At 39.6% G+C, this 16,900-nt stretch overlaps 1 protein-coding gene across 2 annotated transcripts in view; it reads left to right on the top strand.

Moving 5' to 3' along the window:
* Positions 1-16,900, top strand: part of UNC5C (unc-5 netrin receptor C) — a 351,172-nt gene that overhangs the window by 268,331 nt on the left and 65,941 nt on the right. For both annotated transcript variants that reach the window (XM_078068990.1, XM_078068989.1), the window contains exons 5-7: positions 7,396-7,576; positions 10,983-11,150; positions 13,699-13,863. In XM_078068990.1, coding sequence (XP_077925116.1) covers positions 7,396-7,576; positions 10,983-11,150; positions 13,699-13,863 — 514 coding nt within the window. The remainder of the gene's footprint in view (positions 1-7,395; positions 7,577-10,982; positions 11,151-13,698; positions 13,864-16,900) is intronic.

The raw sequence follows: 16,900 nt of genomic DNA, 5'->3' as shown, positions 1-16,900 counted from the left end.
CACTTGAGTCAATTACTTCAAATGTGCCCCAAATTATTGAAAAGACTGCAGTTACTGAGTCACAAGGACAGAAACGCTACTTTGTCTTACTGCAGCACTGACAACAAGTTATGGTTTATGGGCAAAGCCTTTTATTGTTTTCTGAACTACAACCTATTTTTCTCTCTTCTTGAATGTTTTATTCATAGCTAAAAATAACTTCTAACTCAGAAAGACTTCTCCCATGTATAAATCAGAGGGTTTGCTAAATGGGGAGGGATGGGAGGAAGCCACAGCTCAGGGTGAAATCAACAAGAAGCATTGAAATGAGCAAAACAGGAACAGAATTCAGAGGCCAGACCAAAGTACTGACTCCTGATTAACCAAGATTAGCTTACAAATAAATAGCATTGCAACAATATAATTAATTACTATCCAATGCAATAAAATCCTAACACAACAAAAGATTCTTTACTGTTTCTTGGGATTTCACATACAGTTTTTGTAAGGAGATTCACTATGAAATTACTTCAAATGGAAGAATGTCACTTTATCTGGTGCTGTTGGGTTCTGGAGACACTGCATGAAAAGGATGTATTTTTTTTTAATAAAAAGATATATTTATAAAGATTTGTATTGATTTCCCTTGCTGATTTAGACAACCTCTTACATGATAAACAATTATTCTCATGCATTGCAAGCACTTATCTGATTTGTCCCTTTCTCCCCCAGCACTTGACACCATGCATCACATGTAGGTACTCAGTGTCTGTGGAATGGAATTGAAAAAAACAAGGTGCCTACCGAGATCTCTGTTTATTAAAAATTAAAGTTCTTAGGAAACTGGATTTTAGGCCCAGATTTACCATGATCACCTAGATCCTGTGTTTACCAGATGAAGTCTGCAATAATTACTCAAACACCCTCTTTTGCTTCTCCAGCAGACATGCAGGTATAATGTGCGCTAGAGGGGTATGCCACTTTCAAAGATGCCTTAGTTAAAACATGCTGGTCACACAACACTTTAGACTCAGAAATAATAGTGAGACATTGGGGGTCTCCTAGCATAATTCTAGAGGTGCTCTTCTATCTTACGATTTCTCCATTGAGTCCATTTGGAGGCCAGGCCAGCTCTGAAGGATTTCACCTTAAGCAGTAGAGATTTGTGTTCTTAATCTCCAGTAGAACTTAGTTAGAAGGGATATTTAAAATGGCACTCACTAAATATATTTAATATTAAGTTTTCCAGTGAAAGCAGCAACTTTATAGAGATCTAAAAGTGTGTATAACAGACTTGATCCCACTACATATCTTATTTCTGTTCATACATTCAGCAAATACTAACTAAGCACTTACTATATGCCAGTTTAAGGCCACAGCAATATAACATTGATCAAAAATAGATCAGAATTTGCGGAGCTTTAATTCTGGTGGAGGAGACAACTACTAAGTAAAATATAGACTATCTGAGATGGTGAGAAGTGCCATGCCAAAAATAAAGAAAAGAGGGTGAGAGATTGGGGGTATAGGCAGAGAGAGATGTTGCAATTTTAAAGGTAAATCAGGAAATGGCTCACTAAGAAAGTGACATCTCAAGACCTGAAGAAGGGAAAGGAGCAAATTATGCAGATACCTGGGGAAGGGAGAGATTATTTCAGGCAGGTTCACCAGCAGACTCAATATCCACAAGGCAGGGGCAGCACTGATGTGTGTGCGGACCACCGGAGGGGCCAACATGCTAAGGAGATGAGAGAAGAGAGAAAGTAAACAAGGTGATCTCAGAGAGGTCAGGGGTCCTGGTGATGCTGGGCCTGGTGGGTTTGGTTTTGGCACAAAGCAAGATAGGGAGCCATTGGAGGGCTGGAGATGAGGAGCAGCATGATCCAACTTAGAGTTTGAGGATCACTCTACTGTGCTGAGAATAGACTGTGGATGGCCAAAGGGAAAAGACAAGACAAGAAGTTGCTGCAGTAATCCAAGAGGGAAATGATGGTGGCTTGAACCAGGTGGTAGTGAAGGGACAGAAAGTGGTCAGATCCCAACATGCTGCTCTGACTTCCAGCGGCAAAGAGAGAGGTAGAGAGGAGTCAAGGCCAAGTCTGAGGTATTTGTCTAAGTAACTGGGCGGAGAGAGTTGGCATTAACTAAGATGGGGAAAGCTGGGGGCGGAGCAGAGCTGGAAGTGCAGTTCAGAAGGTGGTTCTTAGACACCCCAGTGGAGCTGAAAGAAGGCAGTTGGATATATGAGTCTGGAGTTCAGGGGCGGGGTCTAGGCTGGAGATAAAGATTTGTATCTGCATGAGACGGGATGAGCTCACCAAGGCAATGAATATAGATAGAAAATAGAAAAACAGAAGAGGTGCAGGGACACAGGCTCTAGAGGGGAATAGATTTCCGCTCCAGGAAGCTGTGGGGGATGGGGTGCCCTGGCCAAGAAAGCAAGTGAGGAGGAGGAGGGAGAACCCAGCAGGGTCCAACCTGCTGCATAGTCACATGAGTTAAGTACAAGCACCTCACCAGTACACCTAACAAAGTGAAAGTGATTGGTGGCTTTGGAAAGAGCAGTGCGGGTGAAAGGGTGCAGCTGAATGTGCATTAGAATAGATTCAGCAGACAGGAAGAGGTCAGGAAACGGAGAGAGGAAGTATCAAAAGTATCCAAGGCCTTTTGTCAGGTGAGCAAAGAAATGTGGAGGTGACTACAGGCAGAAACGAGTGGGGAGGGTTTTAAGTTGTGAAAAATACTTGCATGTCTGTAGGCTGATGGAAATGATTCTGTGTAGAGGGAATATTAATGATTTAAGAGACAGAGAGGAACACTGCAGGGGCTTGCCCTTGACCAGGCACAAGGGAGTGGGATGCAGAATACAAATGAGAGGTGATGGGTGGGAGCACGGACCAGTGGGAGCTGACCAGTAACCAGAGAGAGGGTGCAGAATAGGGGTGGGGAGGTGGGTAGTGGGAGTTGTGGAAACTGTCTTGTGATTGTCACTTTTTTCAGTGAAGGAGAAATCGTGGTCATCAGCTGAAAGTGAGGATAGAGAGGGAGGTAGTGTTTAGGGGGAGAGGAGAAGGTGTGAAATAGCTGTCTAGGAGGATGGGACCATGAACAGATGATGAAAATGTAGTATGATTTTTTGGCAGAATTAAGAGCCCACTTGCATTGTGTTATCATGAATTTAAGATGAGCCTACTCGACATGGCTGTGCACAGCCACATTCTGCTGCGAGTCTCTGAAGGTGGTGTCAGGGAAGAGTAGCCAAGTGAGTGCCTTAAGGAAGGAGAGGGATGGGGGAGCTGAGAATATAAGGCAAGGGATTTTGAGAATTTGGATATGGCCATTGAAAAGTAGTGAAGAGAGAAGGGGTGCCTGGGTGGCTCAGTCAGTTAAGCGGCTACCTTCGGCTCAGGTCATGATCCTGGGGTCCTGGGATCGAGCCCCGCATCCGGCTCCCTGCTCAGCGGAGAGCCTGCTTCTCCCTCTCCCTCTGCTTGCCACTCTGCCTATTTGTGCTATCTATCTGTCAAATAAATAAATAAAATCTTTAAAAAAAAAAAAAAGTAGTGAAGAGAGAAGAGGTAACGTGAGAGGGGTGAGAGATAACATTGGGAAGTTTAGTAGATTTGTGGGTCCTGGTGAAAGGGAGTCAAAATAGGGGTCCTAGGGGGAGTAAACCAGAAAGACAGGGAAGAGTAGAAAGAGGTGATAACTGAACTTGGGTTTCAGAGGGTTTACAATCAATGGTAAGGACAAGAGCTAGACTGGTGGTTCTCCAACTTTAATGTGCATATAAATCCCTGAATTTCTTGTTGAGATGCACATTTTGATTCAGTAAGTGTACTTGGGCAGACCTGAGATTCTGCATTTCTGTCAGGCTTCCAGGTGACGTAGATGCTTCTTGTCAGGGATCTCATTTGAGAGAACATTAGCTAGAGTGGTACTCCTCAACCCTAGCAGTAAGTCACAGCCCCTTGAGGAGTTTAAAAAATATGGGTGCTAGAACAGTCTTGATGGTGAGTCAGCGTTTCTGTGGGTTAGATTTAATTTCTCTGGATTGGCTGTAGAATTGATATATTATGAACGTCCAAATTAGTCTACAGTGAGGCCAGGATTGAAAGTCTTTGGCCTTTAAGTGTGAGTGTCTTAGAGACCAAGATCATGGCAGGAAGGAGTGCTGTGTACTTGAGAGGCCAAAATTGGAAAGTGTCATGTTTGTCGGGTTATTAAAATCATTAGAAATTATGACAGAAAATGTGCTGGATAAAATGACTGTGAGTACAGAGGTCTATAGATGACTACAAAAAATATAGAAAGTGGGTGACATAATCTGATGACATGAGATTCAAAGCAAAGCTGTTTGGAGAGAATGGTCTAGAATAGACAGGGCAGAACAAGGAGGACACTTACCCCCAGGCCCACTGTAATTTGGATTTGGGAAATCAAGCAGCCACCACGTGAGAGAACCCCAGAAAAAAACACAGTAGCATCATGAAGAGCTAAGTTTTAGTTAAAGAAAAATGAAGAAAACAATCTAAAAAGAGTTTGAAATTTTGGAGTATTTTGCTACTGCCTTCCAAAGAAGCTTGGAAGGCTGTCGAGACTTTTGCAGGGCGGGAGATGGGGATGCGCCAAGCAGTATGAGGATTCTAGTGTGGGCGGTGAGTGATGACCTGAGCTTCTTGTGGAAATGTGGTCTCAAAGCAGGATGTTGCGGCAGCTGGGAGTACTGGCATGAAGGGAACAGGGGTAGGGGAGCTACCAGAAGCTGGAGGAGGCCACGGCTCACCTCTCCATGCCTATGGCTATTTCTAAGCAGTAGTGAACCCTCTGTTTCTTTAACCAAAGGCATTACAAGTGAACCCGGTGTGGAAGACAGAGCAAAGCCGAGCTTCTCTGGTTAAAGCCAGAGTTGGGGAGGAGGGCAGTGGCCCCCCCAGGACCCTGAGGGCGTCCTCAGTACTTCTGTACTTCTGGGGTTCTTCAGGGGCCCTCAAAACTCAGGTCATAGTCACTGCTCTAGCACTGGCAAGAGACTTGAGAAAAATGTGGAGTGATGTATTTGAAAGTAAAGATGGTTTACCCAATAATCATGGAGGTCTTTTTAGATCTTGTCAATTGTGCAGATCGCTCTTTTTCTTCCATCTAATAAACTTTCAAATAAACAAGTGGTTTGCAATATCCCTTGGGATCTCTTAATGTCACTTATGATCAGGATATTATCACTGTTATTAATTGATGTGATTTAAGTAGAAGAAACCATAGTTTTCAACAGTCATGGGTTAGGTCGGATTCTCCAGAAACAAACCATGAGGCCAAGATTTGAATGCAAGAGGTTTTTTTTTTATGGAAGCATCCATAGGAGAGAGAACCTTACAGGTGGGTGGAGCATACTAGACAGAAAACGAGAAGCCCAGTAAGTGTGGACATGCAGGTGACACCTCAAGGAGATAGCTTCAGCCTCATCCCGCAGGGGAAGTCTGGAGAGTAGCAGCTCGGATTCTGACCCCAGTTGGATACAAAGCATATTTCCACACCCATGAGACAATGGCTGAGTGGGGGTAGGTTGTGGGGCAGGGGAGCTGTGAACCCCTAGGCATTTCCAGGCAGGGTCCAGCAGTCTGAGACCCATCTTTCAAGGAAAGAGTAGCAATTATGGGTCCTTGAAAGGAAAGTACTAAGAGCACACTCACACACACACACACACACACACACACACACACACATGCACACACACAGTGGATCCAAGACCAACTTGGGGGAGCCCAACAGTGCCTTCTATAAGTGGAAAGCTTTCTTTAGAATGGCATAGATATGCCTACCTAAAGATTAGATTAAAAAATTAATGTCCACTTTCAGTTATCATCAATGATAATTAATGATAATTGATCATTATTGTCCTACTTTGTAGCAGTATGAATTTTGCTACCTTCCCTCTTGCGCTTCTAGTGAGATCATACTACTATACACATACGGCCAAATTTTGAGAAAATCCAGGTCCAGAGAGTATGACTCTCTGATCAGATATATCCAAGCATGGCCCTGACTGAATGTGCTGTCTGTAGTTGGAAACAAAATGCATGTTTTCAAACCCCACTGTTTTAGATGGATTCCATTCTGTTTCTTACTACCGTAGTGTAAATACCAAGAACGTTTTGCCATTTCAAAATTCATATCACTACAAATAGTTGCTCTCATCTACATCCTCATACGTTTATTTCAGGGTTGTTGTTGGGTTTTGTTTTTCCCTTTAAATTGTGGCCCTTCTTCTAAGGATTAGAGGAGCATTATTTTGGAGTCCCTATGTTGGATGTAATTTAGAGCTGTACCACGTCAAACCCACTGACAGATTTAGAGATTAATTTCCAGACCTCTTGCGGTGCCAAACTCCTTAAGATTTTGAAAATGGCAACACTATTGACACTCTACTGCTAAAGATTACTTGTATCCATTATCCCATCACTATAAAAGAAAAGTTTAAGTGTGGCAAATATCAATGTTGTTTTGCTTTATGGAAAAACCTGTGCATAGAAAAAAAAAAGAAGAAGCAACAGCAATTTATAGAACAAGAAATAATTTATCCTCCATAAGGAAAGCTTATATAGCTATATCTCCCACCTTTCAATCTGGAAGGATAACATTGCTGTTGCAAAATTGATGTTATTTACGTGGAAAAACTAGTTCAGTAGTTTTGAACAGTCATGTATTAGGTCAGGCTTCCCAGAAGCAAACCATGAGCCAAAGGTTTGATGCTAGTGATCCACAAAAAGAAAGTTTTGAGTATGATGTATATGCTATTTGGATTATATTGAAAGTTGATACAAAACCTTTTTTTCTCCAAGTATTTTGGCTTAAGTGCATCTCCAAATACGTGTTTGCTACATTTTAATGTAAGTGCGTTTTGGGGGAAATTTAATCCATATGTTTCAGCAAGGTTACCCGTAAATCATCCAAATGTGGGTTTATTAGAGCTACATGAGGTCTAAGATGCCTTTTGAGCTTTTTTTAATAGTCTTTACATTCTTTTGTGAAAAGCAGCGAGTAAGTTGCCAAGAGTAAACAAATCGAATAGCAAAAGGTTTGAGTTGAGTTTGAAATGCTTAGCCCATTATTTCTGATTGGGTTCTGAACTTGGCAGTGCGCGTTCCCTGTTCCTGCCCGCAGGGCGAAGTGAAAACAATTTGAACACTATATTTCCCAATTGGTTCATTGACATTTGAGAATAACGGAGTACAGACAGAATCAGCCTGTTTGGCAGGTGAGTGATACTTAACATGACCTCAGAAAGTTACTTCCTCTCGGTTTGCAGAAGCTCAGAGCATGAAGCAATGTTATACAAATTATAAAGCTCAAGTTAGGACAAACTGCCATGGAAGGATCCATACTGGGGATTTATCTATTTCTCTTGTGCATCTTTAGGTGGAATGGTTGAAAAATGAAGACATAATTGATCCCGTTGAAGATCGGAATTTTTATATTACCATTGATCACAACCTCATCATAAAGCAGGCCCGCCTCTCAGATACTGCAAACTACACTTGTGTTGCCAAAAACATCGTTGCCAAGAGGAAAAGCACGACTGCAACTGTCATAGTCTACGGTGAGTGAGCTGTCCGAGGCTCAATCTAGTTCATGTCAAACTACCGTTTCTCATTTTAATTTAAAACATCCAAGAGAGGCCCCTTGGCAGTCCTCATCACCACTCTCTCCCAGCTTCGGGCTCCGACAGTGAGGTTTACCAGCTTCCCCGATACTCGTAGAAAGACTAGACTTGGAAATTCCTAGCCCTTGTCAGTGAGCTGATGGGGAAGATGAAGGAAGTCTTCCTGAGTGCCTGCACCAGAGCCAGCAGATGTCCCTGCCTCTGTAAGCCCTCCCCTCTCCATACCCCGGACCACCCAGAGCCAGAGTGAGTTTGGAGATGGAGATGCTTGAGTCAGCCTGCTCATACTTCTGTGGGCCTTGGCTCAGTCAGGTAAACGAGCTGACCTGTTCCCCAAACACATCAGAGCAACATTGACTTCCTGGAATTTGCTTCACACTCTCCCTCAGGGAGACTTAGAGTGAAGGCAAGCACTGCTATCCCCGTGGCCCTCATCCTAACCATGTGGCAAGGTTCAACATGATGATTTCTTCCGGAAGCTTCCCTCCCAGTCTCTGGTCCTTTCTAGTCCAGCTCATCTCCGACGGGGCTTATCCTTTCTCCAGAAATACTCAACAGTCCGCTTCCAATTTTGCTGTAGCGTGGGATGCTTTTATTTCTCTGCGCATTTTAGCGCTCAGTTGTCTTTCAGGCATTCTATGGGTAGTTTCATTTCCCCAGCTGTGCGGTAAGCTCCGTTATAGATGGAGAGACCACTCTGTCTGTCTGTGCATTTCTCACAGTGTTGGACATACAGAAGGCCCTCATATTCTTGATGATTTCTTGTATCAGAGGTAACCTAACAACCTGGGAAGTATTTTGAGGGTATGTCCCTCTTACCTGAGATGCCTGTGTCACACCACCCGCTTGGAACTTAAGGAAGCTCCTCATGGCTGCGTTAGTGTCAAAGGCCATTCCAGGGGCCTTTGGGTCTGGGTGACTGGGAAGGAGGGATCGCTATTGGCAAGTATCTGGCTCGTGGTACTTACAGCCGATAGTGCCCTTCGGATGGAGGTGCTTGTGCTGTAAGGAGTTATGAGAAACAGGAGCCACTGTGATGTTCCAAAGGCTGAATATGGGGACGCTTTAAATCTCTCGTTTTCATTACAAGACAGATACAGACTATTTTTTAATCCTCTGAGTACTCTGAGCCTGAATTTCCTCATCAAGATAATGGCTCCGTTAAATTGTAAGCAGTTGCCTCTCTCCAGTCACAATGAAATGATCCTCTTTTTGTCTTTTCCTAAAGTGGCTGAAGGGCTTGATTAACATCATTTCAAGGGCAAAAGAGAAACGGAGCACATCACAGCACGTAGTAATCATAGATAACTAATGAAGACAGACTCTCTGCGTATGCATTATATACATGTTTAATATACATGCAAATCTCTTTTCCTGTGTATAGCATGCTTTCAATAGCTATAAATACAAGCTGAACATTGTTTCTAGAAAGACTCAAACACAAGGAACTTGAGCATGTTGAGTTCAGAAAACAGCATTGGACTAGGGGTCAGGAGGCTTGTGCTCTCAGACTAGTTCTCCCACTAACTGACCTTCATGGGTCACTCGACCAGGATGCTGGGAGCCCGTGTCTCCTTCTCTGTAGAATGAGAGAATAAGTCTGGGACTTTCTCATTCTTTTTTTTTTTCTCTAGAAGTTTATGATTATTCATTTCTCGTTAAAATCCTACCAGAGCAGTACACGTATAGTATAACCCCCAATATTGGCCTGCCGGTACGCTAGTGAGCAATTTATACTGACAATTCCATGACATCTGGTTTTGTAAAGCTGAGCAGGTTAAGTTGCTTTTTGGAACACTGACTGAAACTCAGCCTATCAGCCATCTGTTTGTCCTTTTCATGGCCCCATAAAGTCAGTTTTCCAAGGCTCCTAGATGAGGCTCACCAGAAACCCACAGCAAAACATATGCATCTAATGAGTATTTCGTTTTCGAGTCTGTTGTGTATATTTATTTTTGTTAGTATCCATTTGTGGATTGCAAATACATATCCGTTCTAGAAAATTAGGGAAACACAGAAAAGGTCAAAGAAGAAAATGCCCATAATCCTGTCATCTTGTCATTCAAAAATAGCTTTCAAAAAGGTTGATATGCATACTACTGGCATTTTCTATGCATAGATAAGATTTTAAAATAAGGGGGTATAAATATATTTTTACTTTAAACATAATGCTGAAATAGTCATATATTATTAAATAGACTTCTCTAGCACCATTTCTAATGGCTGCCTACGTGTCAATCACATGAACAGGTATCTACTTTACCATTTTCCTATTGTTGAACATTACAGTTGTTTACAAGTATTTATCTTTATATAGAAAATAACTGCGATGCAAAAGCACTCTTGTCTGTGTCTGTATATATAACACATTCATGATGATTTCCCACTGCATAGGTTTCTAGAAGAGGAGATGTCGGGCATATGATGTGCACCTAGAAAGTGTGTGCTGCCCGAATGTCTAGCCCTCTTCTTTATGATCAGGAGGCAGACGCTCATTCTCGTTGTGTCAGGTTTTAACTACCAGCAAATAATTTTTGTTAGCAAATGCTTAATTACAATAATTGAATCTCAACTCACATAATGTAAGTATTAAAATATATCAGAGTATTTTCTAGAAGGAGATCTCCAGAGATGAATAGTGAACATAGCATCAGAATGTAGGCTTTATAGTCATACCTATACTGAACTCTCCATCAAACACCATAGTGAGCCTTTACACACAGCATGGGTGTCCATTTCAATTACATGAACTAATTGCCAATTCGATCAAATAGCTACTCAATTAGTTTAAAATCTAGCAATATCAAGACTTTATTTTTTAACCAGGTTCACTGGGTTATTGAAACTGACTACAAGTCCTTAAAGGGTTGTAAAGTTTACATATGCTAAAGAAAACTGATCAGTCATCTGCTATTAAGAAAAAGCTACATGATTTTATTCAGTTCTCATGCTTCAGATCCACCTGCAGCCTTGGCATAAGGATGTAAACATTTATTATTTGTGATAAGCTGTCAAAAATAATTTTTGGAGCTTGACTAGGTAAGGGGAATATATATTTTTAAGAACACTAGCCAAGGAAAATAGAACACAGTTCTATTTACTTTTCTGAGTAGGTGAGTAAATTTGGGTAATTCATTTTATTTATCTCTATGCTTAGATTCTTCTGCTCTTTGATAATACTTTGAATGAAATGATGCTCCAGGTCTCTTCTAGCTTTGAAATTTTTGATTTTTTTTATGGTCACTTAGCAGATGAGTTTTTGTTTATGTGTTGTGTGTAGTTTGTGTATCTGTGTGTGCACGAACACACATGTAATTCACATTTTGTATTTACCTCCTTGCAGTCAATGGTGGCTGGTCCACCTGGACAGAATGGTCTGTGTGTAATAGCCGCTGCGGACGAGGGTATCAGAAACGCACAAGGACCTGCACCAACCCAGCACCACTCAATGGTGGTGCCTTCTGTGAAGGGCAGAGTGTGCAGAAAATAGCCTGTACCACCTTATGCCCAGGTAAATAAACCAGCGTTCTCATTCCAAACGTGTCCTCTCATTCTAGGAATATATTTTAGGGGATGTACACAAAGCCTTATTCTTGACCTGAATGTGTGATAAACATTATTTATATCTATCATACCATTCAATGCTTACACTGCTGAGAAATCAAGTATTTTTCCCCCAAACAGTACTTAAATTTATTACCCAAACATGCAAAATAGAATAAAACAGGAGATTAAACACTTAGGGACATAATCGTTCTCTATTACTCAACAAAACTGCTGGAGCCAAGATTATAGGTTCTGTAATTCAAGGGATTTAGGCAGCACTGAAAGCCACACATTTTAGGAATACAACACTTGATCTTCAGACAGCCATGGACATTATTGGAATTAAAATTTAGAAAATGTTTTAGATTGAAATATTTGATATTTGATGTCAGTTTCTGGACAAGGGCAAACAAAACATTTGGAATGAATTAAAAGGAAGGCAAAGCTTTGTGACACATGGGCTAATGGATTTTGAAAATACAATACAGTCAGCTCTTTATGATCTGCACACGTTGGTCACCTATTTTTGTTATTTGCAGTGGTACCTATAGCGAGATTGCATCCCTCTGCCACTGAGCATCTTTTTCGCTGTCTCATATTGTTACCAGCTCTTACCCTAGGCAAATTGAAGGTGGTATTTGCCAAACTCAAAACCAACTAAAATGCTTAATTATATAATATATTAAAAAGTTAAGCTAAAATTATTTTGAAATAATCCATAAATTCAGTGCATTCCATTGGGGTAGCTGTTACATTGTCAATTTCATTATTTATTTGTATTTTATTTTTTTGTGATTTCGTTATTTAGAAACAGTCTCCTTACTTCTCTTTATTTAGCTTACTTTTTGTCTTATCCATCCTTTAATAGATAGATTATCAGAGATGGATTATAGGAATGAACTGTAGAGAAAAATATAATCTATATTTTGTATTCCTAAGTGTCCATTTTCAAATATCCAAACAGTATCCCTTTGGGAGATTTTGTTTGTGTAACAAATTTTGACACTTAGCTAGGTTTAGAATTTCAATATTTTACCTTATACTCTCCTATATTTTATCTAGGTGTTGACTTCTACAATTAAAAATGCATTGAGCATTTTGAGTTGAAATAAAAGTGTGTGTGTGTGTGTGTGTGTGTGTGTGTGTGTGTGTGTGTACCTTAGGATGATCTAGGTCAAAGCAAATGTCTTTTCTCCAAATAGCTGGGAGTTGCTTAAATAGCCAACTCTGGATGATTGAAATATTAATGCTTTCATCATTTTTTTTCATATGGGCATGTTTATATCTCTATACACATTATACATAATATATTTACACAATAATTTGAATATGAAATCTATGGATTTCCTAAACTATGTAGACTATTAAAATGGATATAATTACTATGAATATATAAGTGTAAGATGTTATGTATAGTAGATGTTCAATAAATGATGTTTGACATTGTTTTATATTGAATTCTAGATAATCATAATTTATGTATTTCAGGAAATTTTTTTAATTTAACTGCTTTTTAATATTCTTGTCCTATTTAAATAAGAATTTTTTAAGAATGCATTTTAAGTGTGACTTTAGTGAAATTTACTGTATTTTTTTTCAACTTAGAATTTAAGTTGTGTGTTTTAAGATAGAGATATATCAGCTCAGTATCATTGCGATTACTAACAAGCCAGCAACAAAAATTAGGGAGAAAGTTAGTCAATTCTAAATGACTGAATCACAGTAAAAAAATAGGAATATATGTAAATATTATTTGTAAAATAAAAATAGAAATATATATGTCATCAAATAATGGAATAGAATTATCAAATAATATATGGAAAATAACATAGTCATTTCAACAAAGCATTGCAGAAGGTCTCAACAGAATCAAGCTGCCTGGATAAAAAAATAAAATGAAAAGAGTATTTAAGACATGGATGATAGATAGATAGATAGATAGATAGATAGATAGATAGATAGATAGATGATAGGTATGTATGGATGGATGCATGGAAGGATGGGTCAGTGAGTGGACAGATAGTCTTCTTCTCCATTATACCAACCTCTTCTCCATATCAACACACAAGTTTACTTGCACTGCCCACATGACACTATGCGTGAAGAAATCTTGGATCTAAAAAGAGGTCCCCTAATTCTCAATGCAAAATCCAAAAGCTTCCCTTCTAACAGAAAAAAAAAAAGGCTCCATCATGATCTACTTTTATGTGCCTCCTGGTCCTCACCAGCTTCTGGTGACAACTTTGGTTTCTGTGTCTCCCTTGAAGCGATTCTGTGGCTTGGTCAGTAAGGACACAGTCACGCCCCCAGGAAGGAAAGTTCACAGAACCCTCATGATGTATGTCGCGCATGCTCACTTCCCAGTAGTGGACATGGATGCAGTACTCCTTGATGGGACATCTTCTTCAGTTTTATTTTGTTTTATCTACACGTGACCTCTACTCCCTTACCCCCTCAAGTAGCTGCTTCTCCCTCTGACCTTCTGCTGGGTTTTGTGTGTGTGTGCGTGGCAGTGGACGGCAGGTGGACTTCATGGAGCAAGTGGTCTACCTGTGGGACCGAGTGCACGCACTGGCGCAGGAGGGAGTGCACGGCGCCCGCCCCCAAGAACGGAGGCAAGGACTGTGATGGCCTCGTCTTGCAATCCAAGAACTGCACTGATGGGCTTTGCATGCAGAGTAAGTCAATTTGAACAAACAAAAGACAGGTGCAAGGCCTGAGGTTTAACCGTTTGGATTTCTTGGAAATATTAGAAATTAAGAATTCCGAACAAAACAAAAAAATGCAGTAATATGCCAGTATACTATCTCTGTCTCAGAATTGAGAGAACTAATCCCCCAGGAACCAGAATGAATAATAACTGTCCAGTTAACAAATGACATACACAATATTGCGTTCTCATGAGCAAAGAGTGATTTAGTCATATCCATGGGGAAACTGTCACTCTTTCCAGACCAAGGAACCATTCCTTAGTTTTATTTGAATAAAAGGGCACCCTAAACTCCTCAGAGTAGAATCACATGACTTCGAAAAAGTAAGCTATTTATTCCTAATTCATGACCATTACCGAACCAATGTCCATGAATGTGAAATACGTATAAAGCACAGGAAATGGTCCTGCAGATAGATTTACCAATTTACAGCAAATGCTTAGTGGGAGCATCTCCACAAGTCCTTGAAAATGCTAGGTTTGTGTTAATATTTGTTTAAAGGAAGTAATATTAATAAAACAAAAATTTTAAAAATGGGTATAGAAGATTGGCTCGGGAATATAATGGGTGAGTAGGCTAAATAGTCCCCATTTTTCATGACTTCATATCTTAGCTTTTCTTAATGAGCTGGTAGTTTGATTTCCATACTTGCAAACTCTTACCCCTTTGAGGAGCCCTAAGATATACAAAATTTACCATCTTACATGACCATGAATTAAGGTAGTAAAAATTGTTCTGATATCACACCTATAGAGATGAATGGATGCTATCTTTGGATCTTAACTAAGAGCCACCAGATGTTGACATTTATTATAACATATTAACATTGCTTGCAGAACACAAGGAACCACATATATTTGTGTAGAAGTATTTATATTTATCATTTAAGAATAAAATATTTCACTTTCACCACATTTATGAAGTTCTGTTTCCCTTCCAGTGTCTATACACACAAGGCCCTTGAAAAAGAAACCCTTACTTAAAATACAAATAAGTAATGACGTTGCTGACACAGAATAAAAATCCTACAGGCTTATTTTTCTGTCCACAGTATGTTGCTTTCTTTGAGAATTGGCAGCTACTGAGTGTAAAGCACAGCTTCTGGTTATGAGTTTCAGACTGCTACTGTGTATCTCACCAAGTTCCTATTAGAAATGCAAGAATGAAAAGAATATAGCTGTTTTCCTAACCATTAATCCAGAGATACAGGGTTTGTTCCTCTAAGCATGAGTTTGAGTTGAGGATTAAAATAAAAACAGCACACACCAAGTTATTCTTTTTTTTTAACATTTTTATAATTTAATATTCTTCTTTTAGTGGAGAACAAATTGATTCATATGATCAAAAAGTAACAATATTTGAAGTTTTTCTCTCTCTCTCTCTCCCCCCTGTCCCTCATCTCTCTCCCTCTCTCCCTCTCTCAATACTGTATTTCAACTTTGGGTGATTTAACACCTACTGCTTCTATTGTGCATATTTTAAAATTCCCAAAGCAACCTATTTAACAAGAAATACAATGCTGCAAGGTGGAACTTTGGGCCTTTAATTGGTTACACAAAATGACATCTACTAAATTATGACATTTGTCAAATACAAACATGACATATGCAAATTAAGACTTTCATGACATAGCATCCCCTTAGCATCCAGCTTGTTTCTTATGACACTGATAGAATTTTTTTTTAATGTATGGCTATTTGTCAGTAATGATGGCATGAAGTGGTTGTATAAATCAGGAAAGGGAACAAGGCTACAAGAGAGGGTTTTGTTGTTTTCTTTTGTTTGTTTATTTTTTATCAAGTCTCTTGTTAGACTGAAACATTTGAGTGTTTGGATTAAAATCAGTCAGTTAAAAAGCTATTTCCTTTTACAATTCTGATTTGCTATAGTAACAGCCCTACTAAGTCAATAAACTCTTTCATCTGCCCTCCTATATCTACTCTAGAGCAACAGAAAATTGTAGTCTGTGCTATTGATTTCCTTAGTGATAAAAACCACAGAGATAGTGCTGCACTGTGTAATGATAGTATTTTACAGTGAAAGTTATACTTTCTACTTACCAGTAAGCTGGGTATTTCTGGCATAGCATTGCACCAAAGTCTTGCAAAGAAATAATACTGCTCTTGGTCCTTATTTTGGAAAACAAAGGCTTTCTAATAGTGAAAGTACTCAGTTTGCAAGAAGGACGAGGTCTATATTAAGAAATAGATTGGAGGACGGGGCGCCTGGGTGGCTCAGTCATTAAGCGTCTACCTTCCACTCAGGTCATGATCCCAGGGTCCTGGGATCGAGCCCCGGGTCGGTCTCCCTGCTCAGCGGGGAGCCTGCTTCTCCCTCTCCCACTCCCCCTGCTTGTGTTCCCTCTCTCGCTGTGTCTCTCTCTGTCAAATAAATAAAATCTTAAAAAAAAAAAAAAGAAATAGATTGGAGGTAAAAAAGACAGCCAGAAAGTTGCAATTGACAATTAGGAATTATCATTTAATGTTTATTTACTTTAGGAGAATTAGTGTCTTTGAGGCATTAATAGTCTTTCATCAACATTGCAACGTTTATCTCAAAATAAAGCTAGTTACCATTGAACCGAGTATGCTATACCTCTGAAATTGTATTCCTAGTTGAAATTGTATACAAATGACTCTGATATAAATGTAGACATGCTGCTAGGTAGGAGAAATTCAGAGTTTATAATAGAGGTAAGTAGCATTCAGAAACCTAGACAATGTAGTGTAGTATATTTTAAAAGCCAAATTGATACTTAAGAGCAATACAATGTGAAATATGTAGAGCATATTACTGTCAATTCTAATTCAGTAATGTGTTCAAAACAGTCATATTCAGTCACATTCCTTCCTTAACCACCTCCCTCAATACAAATAACTTTGACTCAAAATATGCAGAAATATTGGGTAAAATATTAAAACTTAAAAAATATACATATACACATGTATGGAGTGTGTGTATATGTGTGTCTGAGAAAGAATGAGTCAAGTTTGGAAAGCTAGAG

Source organism: Halichoerus grypus, chromosome 3 (genome assembly GCF_964656455.1).
Source record: "Halichoerus grypus chromosome 3, mHalGry1.hap1.1, whole genome shotgun sequence".
In the NCBI taxonomy this organism is placed as follows: domain Eukaryota; kingdom Metazoa; phylum Chordata; class Mammalia; order Carnivora; family Phocidae; genus Halichoerus; species Halichoerus grypus.
The sequence above is the reverse complement of the archived record's forward strand: the minus strand, read 5'-3'. Positions and strand labels throughout refer to the sequence as shown.